Below are 14,524 nucleotides of genomic sequence, written 5' to 3' on the forward strand. Positions count from 1 at the left end.
GTGATGCCGCGGCCACCGACTCACCGAAACCACGTTAATGTGGTACCGAAAGGTGGCGACGACACGGCACTGTAAACCCAGTGCCGAGGAAAAAAAGAAAATACACGAAAACGCTCGCGGAGATCTGGTGTCTCGAACCCAGGAAGTCTCGACCGAACGACGAACCGCCTGCCTGCCCAACCGAGTGGGGCCTCTTAGTCGAATTTGGAGAAAAATTAAAAAGTCTATCTGACAGTGCCAACCAGGCCAAATTTCACGCTAATACTCCAGCAAAATATTTTTTATTATTTCCTCTTATTTTTTCATATTTGTTCATTTGTCGTTGTTGTTGTTGTTGTCGTTGTTTTTGTTGTTGTTGTTGTTGTTGTCGTCGTGTTGTTGTTGTTGTTGTTGTTGTCGTCGTTGTTGTTATTGTTATTGTTGTTGTTTTGCTAAGTTTGGCAGTGTAGGCCCATGGCGCGGGCGCAAGCCTCCAGCGGTCTGCAGTATGCTGCAGCATGGCAGCTGGAGATTGGGCATCTCGCTGCCACCACCAAGCTGAGGTCGCCGTGCATCCACCCTGGCCGGCCGGCAGGGCAGTCGGCCAGTATTTAAATGGCAGTCGGCGAGGCGGGGAGCACACTAGGAGCGCACCCCGCTGCAGCAGTGCGTGAGTATCGTTCTCTTCTTGGGTCGAACCGGTCAATTTATTTTCCCGTTCAGCGTCGATCTTTCAATCGCTTTCAATTAAAATTGTACATTTTTTGCAGCCGTTTGCGATGAGGTTCCAACTTGTGGTGGTGTGCCTGTGCGCCGCCGCGGCGCTGGCGGTGAAGGAGGACGTCAAGAAGGTGGAGACGCTCGACAAGGCCGCGAAGAAGATCGACGCCGCTAAGGACGACAAGAAGGTGCTCCTCAAGGACGGCGATGACGAGGTCGTCAAGCTGCCCGACTCGGACAAGACCTGGGGGCAGGCCATCAACGCCCTGAACCCCACCGCCGAGGTGTTCTCAGCGCACCTGCCCATGTACGTCAAGAGCAAGGTCAAGCCCGAGATCGCGCAGGCCTTCGACCTGCAGGAGGAGCTGACCCACTGGAACAAGGAGGGCAACCCTCAGCACTTGGAGTTCATCGGCGACGACGGGGAGTCCGCCTTCGCCGTCATGTCCAGCCACCAGCCCGTGATCTTCAACAGCTACGGCGAGGACATCATGTTCCACCTGTTCACCAAGGCGTGAGTATCTACTTGTAACGCACATGCGGCCAAAACTCTAGGCGTGTTTTGAGCGAGTCGCTAAATGGAACTCGAACCGAGCGTGTGACCTCACCAATGGATTGCTCGTTTGGAGAGCAATCCATTGGTGCGGTCACACGTTCGGTTCGAGCACCGTTTAGCGACTCAGGAGATCAAAACGCGTCCAGGATTTCGGCCGCCTCCACCGGTCTTCTGGCCGCCGGTAACAACCAGATGACTTGAACTGGCGACTCTCTACCCCAGCGACGAGTCCGACCTCAAGGGCTACGTGATCAACGACTTCAAGACGCTCGTCGACGAGGGCGGCTTCGACCCCAAGCTCCCCGTCAAGGTCATCATCCACGGCTTCACCAACTCCATCCGCTCCCCCGCCATTCAGCTCATCAAGAACGGTGAGTCGCAGAACGATGAAACGCATTTGGGCCCGTTGGCAACAATGTTCGAAGGTTGTGTCTGCCGCAGCGCTCCTGGAGTCGGGCAAGTACAACGTGATCGGCGTGGACTGGGGCCGCCTGTGCCGCGGTCCCTGGTACCCCGGGGCGCGCGCGCACGTGAGCGGCACCGGCGCGAAGGTGGCCGAGTTCCTGGACGCGCTCGTCGACCTGCAGCTCACCAGGCCCGAGGACGTGCACCTCATCGGCCACAGCCTGGGCGCGCACGTGGCGGGCATCGCCGGCAAGTCCATGACCAAGGGCAAGCTCGCCAGGATCACCGGTACGTCGGGTCGGGGGCGGTCGTGGGTTCAAATACCGACTTGGTGCTGATTTTATTAAAATAATTAATTTTTTTAAAAAAATAATTTTTTAACAAACTTTTTGCGTTTGCAGGCTTGGACCCCGCAGGGCCGCTCTTCCAGCTGACCGACAACAACGGCATCCTTTACCGCGGCGACGCTGACCTGGTGGACATCATCCACACCAACGCCGGCTACCTCGGCAAGACCATGCACCTCGGCAACGTCGACTTCTACCCCAACGGCGGCCACTTCCAGCCCGGCTGCCCCTTCGACGTCACTGGCGCCTGCTCGCACGGCCGCGCCTACGAGGTCTTCGCCTCCACCATCAAGAACTCCGACGCCGTCCTGGAGGGCGTGCTGTGCCCCTCGCTGCCCGACGGCGCCAGCACCTGCGAAAACAGGCTGCGCCAGCACGAGGACGTGGAGAAGGCCCAGATGGGCTACAACGTCAAGTTCAAGTAAGCTGCTGTTTTCACCCAGTGTGCCCGTGCCCTTTGCACTGTTGTTGTTTGCACTCATTTTTTGTTTGTTTTCATTTTGCAGCAAGGAGGGTGCGTACTTCCTCCGAACCACCGACAAGCCCAACTTCCAATTCAGCTGGTAGTCGATGGGTCAAGCAGGAGCTGTGTGCAAATGTTGTTAGTGTAAGGATTTAAAAAAAATAAACAACAACAAAAAAAACAAAAACGAAATTTATTTAATTCGAAACGTAGCGACTATAATGCACAATAGCCCCGCCAGCCCGCGCGCCTTGACGTATGATTAAGCGCAGCGGGCCGGGTGATGTTTCATTTAGGAAAGTTGCAGCAATAAAAGCGGACCTGCTTTGCATACAAAGTCCGGGTAGACTATTCCGGATTGCGATTATTATAAGGGGAGGGGAGGGGCAGGGGTGCTCCGATGAGGGATGATGGCTGCCTTGCCTCCCCGCCCTACCTTGTCCAGCGCAGAGCCGGCCTGAGCCAGGGCCGCTCTCGGGGCAATTCGGGGCGAATAAGTTCGGGACCTGCCCCGCCCCGCCTGCCCCGCCCCGCCTGCCCCGCCCCGCCCTGCGTTAGGGACACAAATGAGGAGGCAGAGCGGCGAGCTCGTCCCCGGCAGGCTTAAGGCGCACCAGCAGAAGCCCATTCTGAAGAGACGAGGCCCCGCGTTCGATCCCACCCACCTACCATTATTAACTTTCCAATCGGATTCCCCAAAGTAGTCACTCCGGAAGGGTTGTCAAATGAGGCACACTCGATGAAGAACTGGCAAAGTATTTATTGATAACTAGTTCAAAGACAAGACAGCGCTGGTTCCCCGCCGGGCTCTGCCGGCAGTAGAGTACAAAACATGTAAAAAAAGGAAGCAACGGGTTGAAATAATCCGCCGGAGAGTCCTGGAACGCGGCGTGTGGCAACCTCCTGATTCTGTTTCTGATTTTCGACTCCCGGCGGACGCTCCAACCTATCTACCAATTAAGCAAGACAGTCACGCAAAACGATTTCAACTATTTAACTTTACAGACATTAGAGAAACGACTAGGGGAGCACATTGTCACAACCATTTAGGCAGGGAAAAGGAAAGGTTAAACAGATTTTTCGAAATGTAAGGCAATATTGACTGTTATACTTTATGCGTTCCCAAATACATTTTGGAACTGCTCCTTTTTTTTTACAAAAGCGAAACAAAATTACAATTTGGAGAAAGTGAAATATTTGTGATGTACATTTCCTTGGGCGGAAGAGTGAGAGAGCACGGGTGGCCTCCATGGACGCAATTTTGAAGGCAAAAAGCAGGTACTTTTGGGCTCACCATCGACTCAGAAAGGTGACTTAGACATTAGAAATTCTCTAACTTTTTTTTTCTCACAGACATCCTTAGACGTCTCTATTTTACAATAACCCCAGCCACCAGGTCAACCAAAGGACACAATGTTTTAGTGTGTTTTGAAACGTTCTCCATTGATTTTTAATTCCTGGTTGGGGAAATTTTCGGTGAGAGTAGAGTCTTTGTCGCCTCTGCTTGCGAGGTCGACGCAGCCCAGAGATTCAAAACTGGACGGGTTTACCTAGTTACTCATGTGGACGTCTCTTACTGATGCTGGAATGAAAATACGAAAATATATTTACATAAATGGACGACGGCTGCACGCCCGGACTTTTAAATATTCATATACATTCACGCTTAAATTAGGCAAAGATTAAGAACTACGAATTAAAGGTAGCTTGTTTTGGCATGTCGTTTCACCAGGTTGCTTGGATGCAGGGCATTTCAGTTCGTGGCCGTGGCTTTTGGCTGAGAATTCGGGCTGACGAGACAGTAGTTTTTCGATGTTGTTTTCAAGATGGGTCAAGATGCCTCGTGTTTTTTAGTGCGCCAATGCAGTGGACAACCCAACTAGCACAGCTCCAAAGCGAATGCCACGAACGACGAAACGGCCCGCAGGGAGGCATATCGTAACAAGAAGTGGGACTAGCTTGAGAAAACAACACTCAGAAAGTAGACATAAAGGGTCAAGATCCACCTCGTTCGACGGCATAGATCGACATGGCTGATTGACACAAAAGGACGGTTTCTCACGAGTCGGTTTCAATTGACCGGATACGAGCATCGCCAGGCCGGTGGAAGTCATACAGTCACGCAAAACCAAAAAAAATTCAACCTGCGGTTTGGATGGCGATGCTCGGTACGAACTGCATTTTCATGCAACGATTTTTCATCCGTCGTTCTCTTTCTAAAAGTTCGAACCAAACTTGTTTTCACGGATTGCAGGCTTCACGTGGTCGGGGTGGCCACCTCGTGCCTCCTGATGACGGCGAAGTGCGTGACCTGGAACGAGTTGGTGCGCTTGCAGCCGCGCTCCAGCGTGCCCGTCATGGAGTACCCCATGTTGAAGTCGGCGGCGCTCACCCGGGACGTCAGGCAGAGCTGAGCAGGAAAACAAATTGCCACGTGCCGAAATCCACCTCAAATTTTTCTTTCTACATTTATTCCGTCGAATGTTCTTACTTTGAAATTAGGGTCGACGTCCGTCTTGAACGACCCGATGATGTGGAGGTTGCCGTTGGAGGACTCCTCCATCCGTGCCCGGGTTCGAATCCTGGAAAAGTCAGGAGAGGAAAAAAAAGTGTTAAACAGAGACGAACTAATGAGAATCGTGCAGCCCTCCGCCAGTCAATCCCTGCTGGCCCGGCCGCTCCGGGCCACAATATCTCGCAAATTGGATTTACTGATCCCTCCTTATTGTTTCTTTATAGTGGATTATCGCGGCCAGTGAAAGTGGGAGGCACTAATTAAACAGGAAAAGGGGGAGAGAGGGAGAGAGGGGGAGGGGAGGGGGAGGTGCTAGCTAGACCACGCGCACAATTCAACAGCCATCACTTCGAATGAAGAAGGATGGTCGACTCGTTGCTAACGGCTGAAAAGCGAACTGTAGCTAAAGTGGGGTGCGTGGGGTCGCCTCCGGTACCTCGTACTGCGCGACACTGCCGCTTGGTGGCGCCGGCGGCGTCGCGCGCTGCTGCGCCACGGAGCGCAGCCATGGCGCCCGCGAGCGGTGTGGGTAGGCAACCCGGTGGACAGGCGAGTTGAGCGGGATGGCCTATGCCGCGCTTCGCAGGGGCTTCCACGGCGTCGAGACGAGGCAGGCCAAAATCGCCTCGATGCACACGAGTCGAAAGGCTTGCCAACCTCAGCCGGCCTGCGAGGCAGCTGAGCTTTGCTCTCGAGAAGTTGCCTCCCCTGGCATCCCTGCATCGGGGGAGCCTTCGTCTGTGTGCAGCTACACGGGGTGAGGCGGCGGGGCTGTTGTTGAAACTCGGAAACATCTTCACACCAGAGAGTTTTCCGCCACTTTGTTCCGAGGGCGTAATAACCCCAATTAGTATGACGAACTACCCCCGGCACTGGACACGCCCCCTCGCGCCCCCTTGCCGCGCCCCGCCGTCGTCCTCGAAAACACGGCTAACGATGATGGAGGTCCCCTATTTGTAATCTTTATAGTGGCGCCCCGCTTTGTTAGCGAAATAATTGCAGCCGTGATGGCGGGGCCGATGGCCGACGGCCTTCCAAAGACACTCCGGTCCACTCCACTCGGGCGGGGCGGGGCGGGGCGGGGCGGGGCGCCGTGCAATCCCGCGTGCGGCGGGGCGTGGCGGACATGCACTTCGGGGCGCAGCGCGCAGCCAGGATGCGGAAAATGAAAAACAAAAACAACAAAACTCGCATGACGAAAACACGACAATAAAGAGGAGGCCTTTTCCTTCCTCGTATTTTTATTGTTGTTGTTGTTGTTTTTTTTTGTCGTCGGCAGATGAGTGCGTGCGCGAGCTTGCCGGGCCGTCGGGCCGTCGGGACGTCGCGACGGGAGGTACAATGTCGGCCGATTTCGTGTTTGAAGAGTCTGCAGGGCAACCGGGCCGGGCCTGAGGCCGGGCCGCCAATAGAGGCGGGGGTAAAAGCAGCGAACAAACGGGGAGCCCACAGCGCGGCACGGCCCGATGCACCGCGTCGCTCCGTCTCTCTCACACCCCGTGAGTGCGAGAGAGACGGAGGGGGCTGCACGCCCGCACCGCCCTAACGGAGCGAATCCCTGCAATAACTGGACCGTCCGCACATTCCACCCCAGCGGAGTGCAGTAGATCGATGTCTCTCTCTCTACCTCCACCCCTCTGTGTCTCTCTCTATCATATCCCAGCTTGTCGGCGGTTTTAATCATCGAAGCGAAATCCATAAAGGAGTCAGAGCTCGAGTCAGAGTCTGTGTGACTCTGACTGAAACGATTCAATGAACTGATTCTCTTCGCGTGTGTGTTTCTTCTGTGCCCTCTTCAATTTCCAGAGTACTGCCCGTAACTCTGGCTGAAGTGACCGCTGGCCGAGGCGGTCCGAGGCGGTGCGAGGCCCACACGTCACTGACGTCAGTCCAGTGGGCCGGCCTCGCCTCGGCCTGCCCAGGAATTCCCATCTTGCACTGCGGTCCGCCGACAGCTCCATCTGGCTTCTGGCTTCTGGCTTCAGGCAACGAGACGGGGGAACGCGGAAGCCGGGAATAGGGGCTGCCGGGAATCTTTCGGCCTCCAAGTCGTGCATAATCCAAGTCTAGCGGGGCCTCATCAGGCCTCGGGGCATTCCACTGCATTCCCGGCCACACACACACACACACACACACACACACACACACACACACACACACACACACACACCATCATGTAGCCATGAATACATATGTGATCCGCACAGAGCCGCAGGCAGACGGACTGCGCCCCGGCAGATCCTTGGACTCGCCCTCTCTCTCTGACTGTCTCTCTCTCTCTTCCCCTCGACGTGCCCTCCCCGGCTGACCGGCCTGTCTTCTTGCCGCCATAGCGACCACATGAGGCATGACCGGCCAGTCCGTGCTGGGCGGCGCTGGGCGCGGTCTGCCACTCAGGGGGAGCAATTGGAGGAGAAAGGCGAGAAGAAGGAGAAGCAGAGGCATGCCATGTGGAGCACTGCCGGGGACGGTGACGCGGTTGTTTGGCGGTTCCAGGACGGGCGTGGTGGTTGGGGGCGGGGAGGCCAGGAGGTCGTTGTCGTGAGCCTTAGCGACCCGTTGCTGCTGAGGGCTCCATCAGGACGCAGCGTCACGCCCCGGCCTGCCCCGCCCCGCCCCGCCCCGGCCCTTGGGGCTGGCCGTCAAAGTAAGGCAAGGCCGTCGTATCGAAGCTGACGTGGCGCCACGGGGGCGGCTGGCTGGCGCCGGGGCGCCGGGGCGCCGCACGCCGTTCAAAACATTTTCCAGCCCGGCGGCTGCGAGTGCGAGAGAGCGCGAGAGAGCGTCCAGTTGGAGCGAGCCACCCCAGTGGCGCTTCTGGCGGGGCGGGGGCGTCGCCGGGGCGTCGCCGGGGCGCGACTGCTGGGAGGGAGGGAGCCCCCGGGGGCTCCAGCCTGCCTCTGTCTCTCTCACACCCGTGCCGCGAGAGAGGCAGAGCGACGGCGAGAATGACTCCGAGGCCGACGACAGCCTGGCTGCTCAGTCCTAGATGAGATGTAGATTTGTTTCCTCTCAGGTTTGGCCGCCCTCGCCGCGTCGAAGCCGCTCGCCGAGTGTTTGTTCTGTCAGCAAGCCGGAGAGCCCCTCGGAGAGCCACGCCACTGCAAGGCAGTTGCGGAGGGAATCGGGCTGTCTGCAGCGGCGCAGCGCGGCAGAGCCGCGGGGCAAGTGGAAAAATAAGTCGCCCCTGCACTTGGATTCGAACCCAGGGAGAAAGAAGCTGCCCTTCCGGCGGAGAGGGGCCGGCGAACCACCGGAGCGTAAAACCGACCGACTCCCAGACCATGATTGCCAACTATACAGTCGAAAAAAAAAAAACGGCTCGGGGGATTAGAACTTCCAACCAAGGGATTGGCAATCAATTACCTAATCCGCTCGGCCACGGCGGTGCCAGCTAGGCTGAGTCAGGAGCATCGGCATTTCTGCGGACGGATATTGTCTCCGCCTGGCCTTAATTTGGGCCCGAGCCGCGCGACTGCCCCTGTTGTCCCGGTGAGGCGGCACCTCCCTGGGACAACACGGCCCCATCCCCACAGGGCCCACAGCCAGTACGGCAAGCCCTGACGCAGCGCAAGATAAAACAACATTTGCTCAAGCCTCCGAAGGCCAAACCGAACGGGCAGGCAAAGGGGGCAATATTGGACGCCGAACGGCGACGCGCGGCAGACAGAGACAACACCCTATCGCACCAGCAGCGCGGCGCGGTGCAGCCCACTTCAAGTGACTTTCACTGCAAAAAAAAATGGCAGTGGCCCGCGGAGGGAGTCGAACCCGCGTTGAGAATTCGGTAAGCAGCCTGTGTTCACACTACGCCACGATGGTGGGTGAAGAATAGAGGAGGGAAAATCAGTCTTGAGATGAGCGGGCTGTCTGCAATCAGGGTGACGAAGTTACCCCCCGCACCCCGATGCTGGGGCCGGGCGGGACGGGGTGGGGCGTCGCCGAGGGCGGTTCGAGACCTTCGCGCGCCCCACGTGGGGTAGCGGGCACCCCGGGGCGAGCGAGCATCATGACGGTACACTGCTGTGAGAAAAAAAAACACTGATGTAAAAAAATCAGTGTCATCATCAGCATAATCATCGTACCAACTTTCTGGGGGCTTGAATGAGAAAATAGCGACGGTGAAAATGACAAAATGACAAAATGACGCAGGGCGCTCGTTCAAATCGCCCTTCCCCTCCCCTTCCAGTGTGTGCGCGCAGCGGGCCTGCGTTTACGCGAGACTTCCGGCGGAGCAATCACACCTCAGCTGGGCGCATGATAATGGGGCGCCCTCGCGCTGTCTCTGTCGCACTCGGGGGCAGCCCGCGGAGGTGCGAGGGAGACGGACGACGCCGATTCGTCATTCGTCGTCTAATGAGACTTGAGCCAACTCCAATCAGCAGACTGACTCCGCGAGTCGCTTTCGACGCTCTCTCTCGCACTCGCAGCGCGTCCCGTAGAGGTGCGGGGGAGACAGAGCGACGACACCGACTCTGCCGTTCTCCGGCCTCTCCGGCGCGCTCCTCGAGGTGCTCCTCCTCCGCGCCGTCATCGTCGTGGTCCCCGTGCTCCGCGTGGCCCGCCCCTCTCGGCTGGCGACGCGGCAGTCATTTCCAGCAACAATTTGCGTCGCTTCAAATTGGAACTTACCCCCAGCGCCACTACGCTGCCACGGTGCTGGCGGCGGCGAACACGAACGCTCCCCCGCCCCACCCCACCCCCGCCCCCCGCCCGCCGACAGCGACAATGCAATGGTCCATGCGCGCCAAAGTTGTAGCGGGTAACTGCCTGACACAAGTATCTGACGATGGGCTGCGCGCCGTGCCCCGCCGTGCCCCGCCGTGCCGTGGCTGCGCTTCACTCTGCTTTGGGGCGTCGGGGGCGTCGAGGACTTCGACAGCGGTGCAAAGCGGGGCGGCGCCCTCGCCGGGGCCCTCCACAGTGATGACGCTCTGCAAGCGAGGCGTCGGCCAGTCTCCATCCAGAGAGCATTTCGCACTGCCAAGACCATTTTCCAATTTTATCTTTATTTTTAACAGTGGCGTCCATTTATTTTACGTTGTCCGCCCTGGGGGCTCTCTCCCTTGCTTATTCTGTGTCACCACGACGGCCACAGCCTTCTCCCTCTGTCCCTCTTTCTCTCTCGCACACACACGCGGTGAGAGGGCCGATCCCTGTCACCCTCTCTTGTTTCGCCCCTGGCGGCTTCCCCCACCCCCTCCTTCATTAACGCCCTAACAAAGCCCTCTCTCTCCCTCTCCCTCTTTCTCTCTATGCCTCCGTCGCCGCGCGGCCTTCTGTCCTTGTCCGTCACACCTTCCTCCGCCACTGATTTCTTTCGCATCCACCACCTCTTGTCTCGCTCGCACCAGCCCTTTCCGCGCGACGTTTCAACGACACTGGAAGTCGTCTCCTTGATTCATCGGGGCCATTTTTCGGGCCGCCTCTGTTATTTGTCTGACTCCTTGCCGAATTCAGCGTAATTTTCATCGAATGAATGCACGTGTCTTTTTTTTTTGCCATCAAACACGACTGCAATTTTGCCGTTTTATTTCGGTCTTTTGCAGAGAAGAGAAATCACCGGGTCTTCTTTCTCTCTCCTTTTTTCCCGCCCACACTCCCTGATAACCTGTAATGCCCCGTAATGACTGGCCTGGAGGCGACGAACAAGCAACCTTTACTTTTTGCATTAGCTCCCCTTGTGCTATGCTTGTCTCTCTCCCTCTTTCTCTCTCTCTGTTTTTCTCCTTCGTTTTCCTCGTTTTATTAAAATCGCTTTTCCCCTCATCGTTCCGGGCCTCGTTTGTGCCGAGTTTGCGACTGCTAATGGTGCCACAAACCGTGTGGGATTATCATTATTTCGTGTTCACTTTTTCGCCTTTCCGGATAATTTTTTTTTCTGTTCCACTCCTCTTTTGTGTGTGCGGTAAATTTTCCGGTGGAGGACAGCGGGGCGAAGACAGAGAGAAAAGTAGACTGAGTAGTGGAAGAGACGAAGAAGAAGAAGAAGGAGGAGGAGTGTGGAGACTGTCCGGTGGTGCTGCACCCTTTGTCTCATTAGTTTCACGAGGGGCTGTCAGCAGCGTCGCGCTTGTCTCCCTCGCACCGATGCGGGGCGCGCCGTGAGTGCGAGAGAGACGGAGCGACGAAAGCAGGGCTCGGAATCAGCCCGCTGGGGACCGCGAACGCCGCGAACACGCGGAGACAGATCACCTCCGGATGGGAGGGGAAGGGGGCTCCGAACTGGGGCACGCCAGGCGACGCAGTTGACGCGTTCGTGGCTGAGCAGCTCGCAGCACACGGTTTTCGGGACGGAGCACCTCATTCTGGTAATGTCAGCCAACCGTTCAAGACCGGCTGCTTCTGAAAAAGAGAGCGCAGAGGGGCCTCAAGGCTCTCCGCACTGCTCTCTCTGTCGCACTCACGGGGTTCCGCAGGGGTGCGACAGAGACGGGGCGAAGGTCTGCCCTGGCCGTCTCGTCTCACTGCAGACAGTGTCGTCTGGCCGCTACGGCACGCCGCGCAGTGCCGCTGCCGCACCACTCCCGAGTTGTGGGAAATTCTCATGGTCCGCGCGGCAGGCAAGGCACGCAAGGCAGGCAAGGCAGGCAAGGCAGGCAGGGCAGGCAAGGCAGGCAAGGCAGGCAGGCTGGCAGGCGGGGAAGGTGTCCCGGCAATGTTCCTCTCGAAAGCAATCCGATGTTCGGTGCGATAAAAGCGGGTCGCGCGGAAAGCGCGATGCCGGGACATAACTGGCCCGTGCAACGGCGGCAGTCAGCGGGGCTCCCTTGTATATTCACCGTCATTTTTCTCCCCGAGTTATCTTTTTAGGGGTTCCCAAGAACCCCTATTGTCCGAGGTCCGTGGATTCCTTCCCCCCCCCCCTCTTCGATTTTCAAATAAACAACGCTAAACTATTTCAACTATTAAAAAAACGAAAATTCCAAATTTTTTCGAAAATTCATCGTGGAAATTTTCCGTAAACGCGAAAAACATAAATTTGCAACAATCGAAAACCAGAACCGTTCATGATATGAAAAAATGGTTCAAATAAAAAATGTACCACTCCTCAAAACTAAACCTCCTGGCTCATCAAAGTGACAAGAAATTGTCTGTGTTCTGAGAAAATGGTTAAAACATGAAAAAAAAATCGCCATGGCAACGACACGACACCATCATGCCAACTGTCAAAATTTAAAGTGACCCATCAAAAGAAATCAACACGCCGTGAAATTCGAAAATGCCAATGCTAGCGCATTGCACTGTGTCCTGACATTGGAACATCTTTGAAATCCGTCATTGGTAAAACGTTCGTAGCAGAAAAGACGCAATAAATTAATTTTCGTGGGTTGGCAACAATTTTCTCGGTGTCTGCGCCCTTTCGAAAATCGCGAGACTGAAAAAACGAGTAGTCGCGCATTGAAACTGCCCCTTCATTGTTGCTGAGGTTGGATTGTTTGGCATGCTTCTAAAGGCTGCGGTTGACTTGTCATGTTTTCCTCAATTCTGTGACCAGCTAAACGGTTGGTTTGACAAACCGCACTCGCACTCCGTAACAAAGGTGTTCTAAAGGAAGGCCCAAAGAGTACCCACCCGCTGAGGGAGAACGATTAGCCGCCTTAGATTAGTCGCAGTGGGTGCCTAAAGTCAGCTCAAACCACGATTTCTTCACATTTGTTACCGTTTTGACAAACTTTGCTGCAATACCGCTCCCAAACTAAGGCAGCTAATCGCACTCCGTAACAAAGGTGTTCTAAAGTAAGGCCCAAAGAACACCCACCCGTTGAGGGAGAACGATTAGCCGCCTTAGATTAGACGCAGTGGCTGCCTAAAGTTAGGCCAAACGATGATTTCTACACATTTGTTACCGTTTCAACAAACTTTGCTGCAATACCGCTCCTAAACTAAGGCGGCTAATCGAACTCCGTAACAAAGGTGTTTCAAAGGAAGGCCCAAAGAACACCCACCCGTTGAGAGAGAACGATTAGCCGCCTTAGATTAGATGCAGTGGCTGCCTAAAGTCAGCCCAAACCACGATTTCTTCACATTTGTTACCGTTTTGACAAACTTTGCTGCAATACCGCTCCCAAACTAAGGCAGCTAATCGCACTCCGTAACAAAGGTGTTCTAAAGTAAGGCCCAAAGAACACCCACCCGTTGAGGGAGAACGATTAGCCGCCTTAGATTAGACGCAGTGGCTGCCTAAAGTTAGGCCAAACGATGATTTCTACACATTTGTTACCGTTTCAACAAACTTTGCTGCAATACCGCTCCCAAACTAAGGCGGCTAATCGAACTCCGTAACAAAGGTGTTTCAAAGGAAGGCCCAAAGAACACCCACCCGTTGAGAGAGAACGATTAGCCGCCTTAGATTAGATGCAGTGGCTGCCTAAAGTCAGCCCAAACCACGATTTCTTCACATTTGTTACCGTTTTGACAAACTTTGCTGCAATACCGCTCCCAAACTAAGGCGGCTAATCGCACTCCGTAACAAAGGTGTTCTAAAGTAAGGCCCAAAGAACACCCACCCGTTGAGGGAGAACGATTAGCCGCCTTAGATTATAGACGCAGTGGCTGCCTAAAGTTAGGCCAAACGATGATTTCTACACATTTGTTACCGTTTCAACAAACTTTGCTGCAATACCGTTCCCAAACCAGGACTCCTTTTTATTGGTATTTCAAAACTTACTTTTAAACCAGTTATGAAACTGGGAACACCCTGCAATGCGATTAGCATTGGAATTTTTTTATTTTTTTCGGGGACATGGAGCAGAAGGCCTTCCCCTCAGCGAAAGGCTAAACCATTTTAAAAATATATATATATTATCACTCATCAATAAATTTTTCTTGGCCACTGAAATTTTGCAATCATTTTATTTTTTGGCAGTTTTGCCTCTACGTCGAGAGTGCCGCTAAAACAAAAGCGCGAAATAAATAAACGCGACGCGTGAAGCGGCGCGTGCCTCACACGCAAACACGGAGCGAAGCACGCGTCCGGGGCTGTTCATTAAACCTACCTCACAGTTGACATACCAATATATTTATTAATAAAAATATAAATATAAATATTTGAATAAAAATATGGGACTATAAATAATAGTGTTATAAATATTAACAAAAAAGGTTGACCTACCCCACAGTTGACCTACCCTATATTTTTATTATAAATTTTTTTGAAGTATCGTCTACTGTCACTGGGACACTGTCACGCTTCACCTGCCGCGACGTCATCGCGCTTCCCCTGCCGCGACACTGTCGCTCTTCCCCTGCCGCGACACTGTCGCGCTTCCCCTGCTGCGAGGCCGTCGCGCTTCCCCTGCCGCGACACTGTCGCGCTTCCCCTGCCGCGACACTGTCGCGCTTCCTTAGCCGCGACACTGTCGCGCTTCCCCTGCCGCGACACTGTCGCGCTTCCCCTGCCGCGACACTGTCGCGCTTCCCCTGCCGCGACACTGTCGCGCTTCCCTTGCCGCGACACTGTCGCGCTTCCACTGCCGCGACACTGTCGCGCTTCCCCTGCCGCGACACTGTCGCGCTTCCTGCCGCGACACTGTCGC

The 14,524-nt window shown here is 55.2% G+C and overlaps 2 protein-coding genes across 2 annotated transcripts in view; one reads left to right on the top strand and one right to left on the bottom strand.

Moving 5' to 3' along the window:
• The first annotated feature begins 531 nt into the window (after nucleotides 1-531).
• On the top strand, nucleotides 532-2,574 carry LOC117645602 (phospholipase A1-like). Its single transcript, XM_034385880.1, has 6 exons — nucleotides 532-649; nucleotides 750-1,213; nucleotides 1,478-1,626; nucleotides 1,697-1,948; nucleotides 2,062-2,428; nucleotides 2,514-2,574. The coding sequence occupies exons 2-6, from the start codon at nucleotides 759-761 to the stop codon at nucleotides 2,572-2,574; spliced, it is 1,284 nt and encodes a 427-aa protein (XP_034241771.1). The 5' UTR covers nucleotides 532-649; nucleotides 750-758.
• Nucleotides 2,575-3,210: 636 nt separating this feature from the next.
• LOC117645618 overlaps nucleotides 3,211-14,524 on the bottom strand; it is a 27,063-nt gene continuing 15,749 nt past the window's right edge. Inside the window, exons 4-5 of the mRNA XM_034385881.1 lie at nucleotides 4,962-5,052; nucleotides 3,211-4,880 (exon numbers count right to left, since the gene is read on the bottom strand). Coding sequence (XP_034241772.1) covers nucleotides 4,728-4,880; nucleotides 4,962-5,052 — 244 coding nt within the window. The 3' untranslated portion in view covers nucleotides 3,211-4,727. The remainder of the gene's footprint in view (nucleotides 4,881-4,961; nucleotides 5,053-14,524) is intronic.

The sequence above is a fragment of the Thrips palmi genome, unplaced genomic scaffold (assembly GCF_012932325.1).
Source record: "Thrips palmi isolate BJ-2018 unplaced genomic scaffold, TpBJ-2018v1 HiC_scaffold_10, whole genome shotgun sequence".
NCBI lineage: Eukaryota > Metazoa > Arthropoda > Insecta > Thysanoptera > Thripidae > Thrips > Thrips palmi.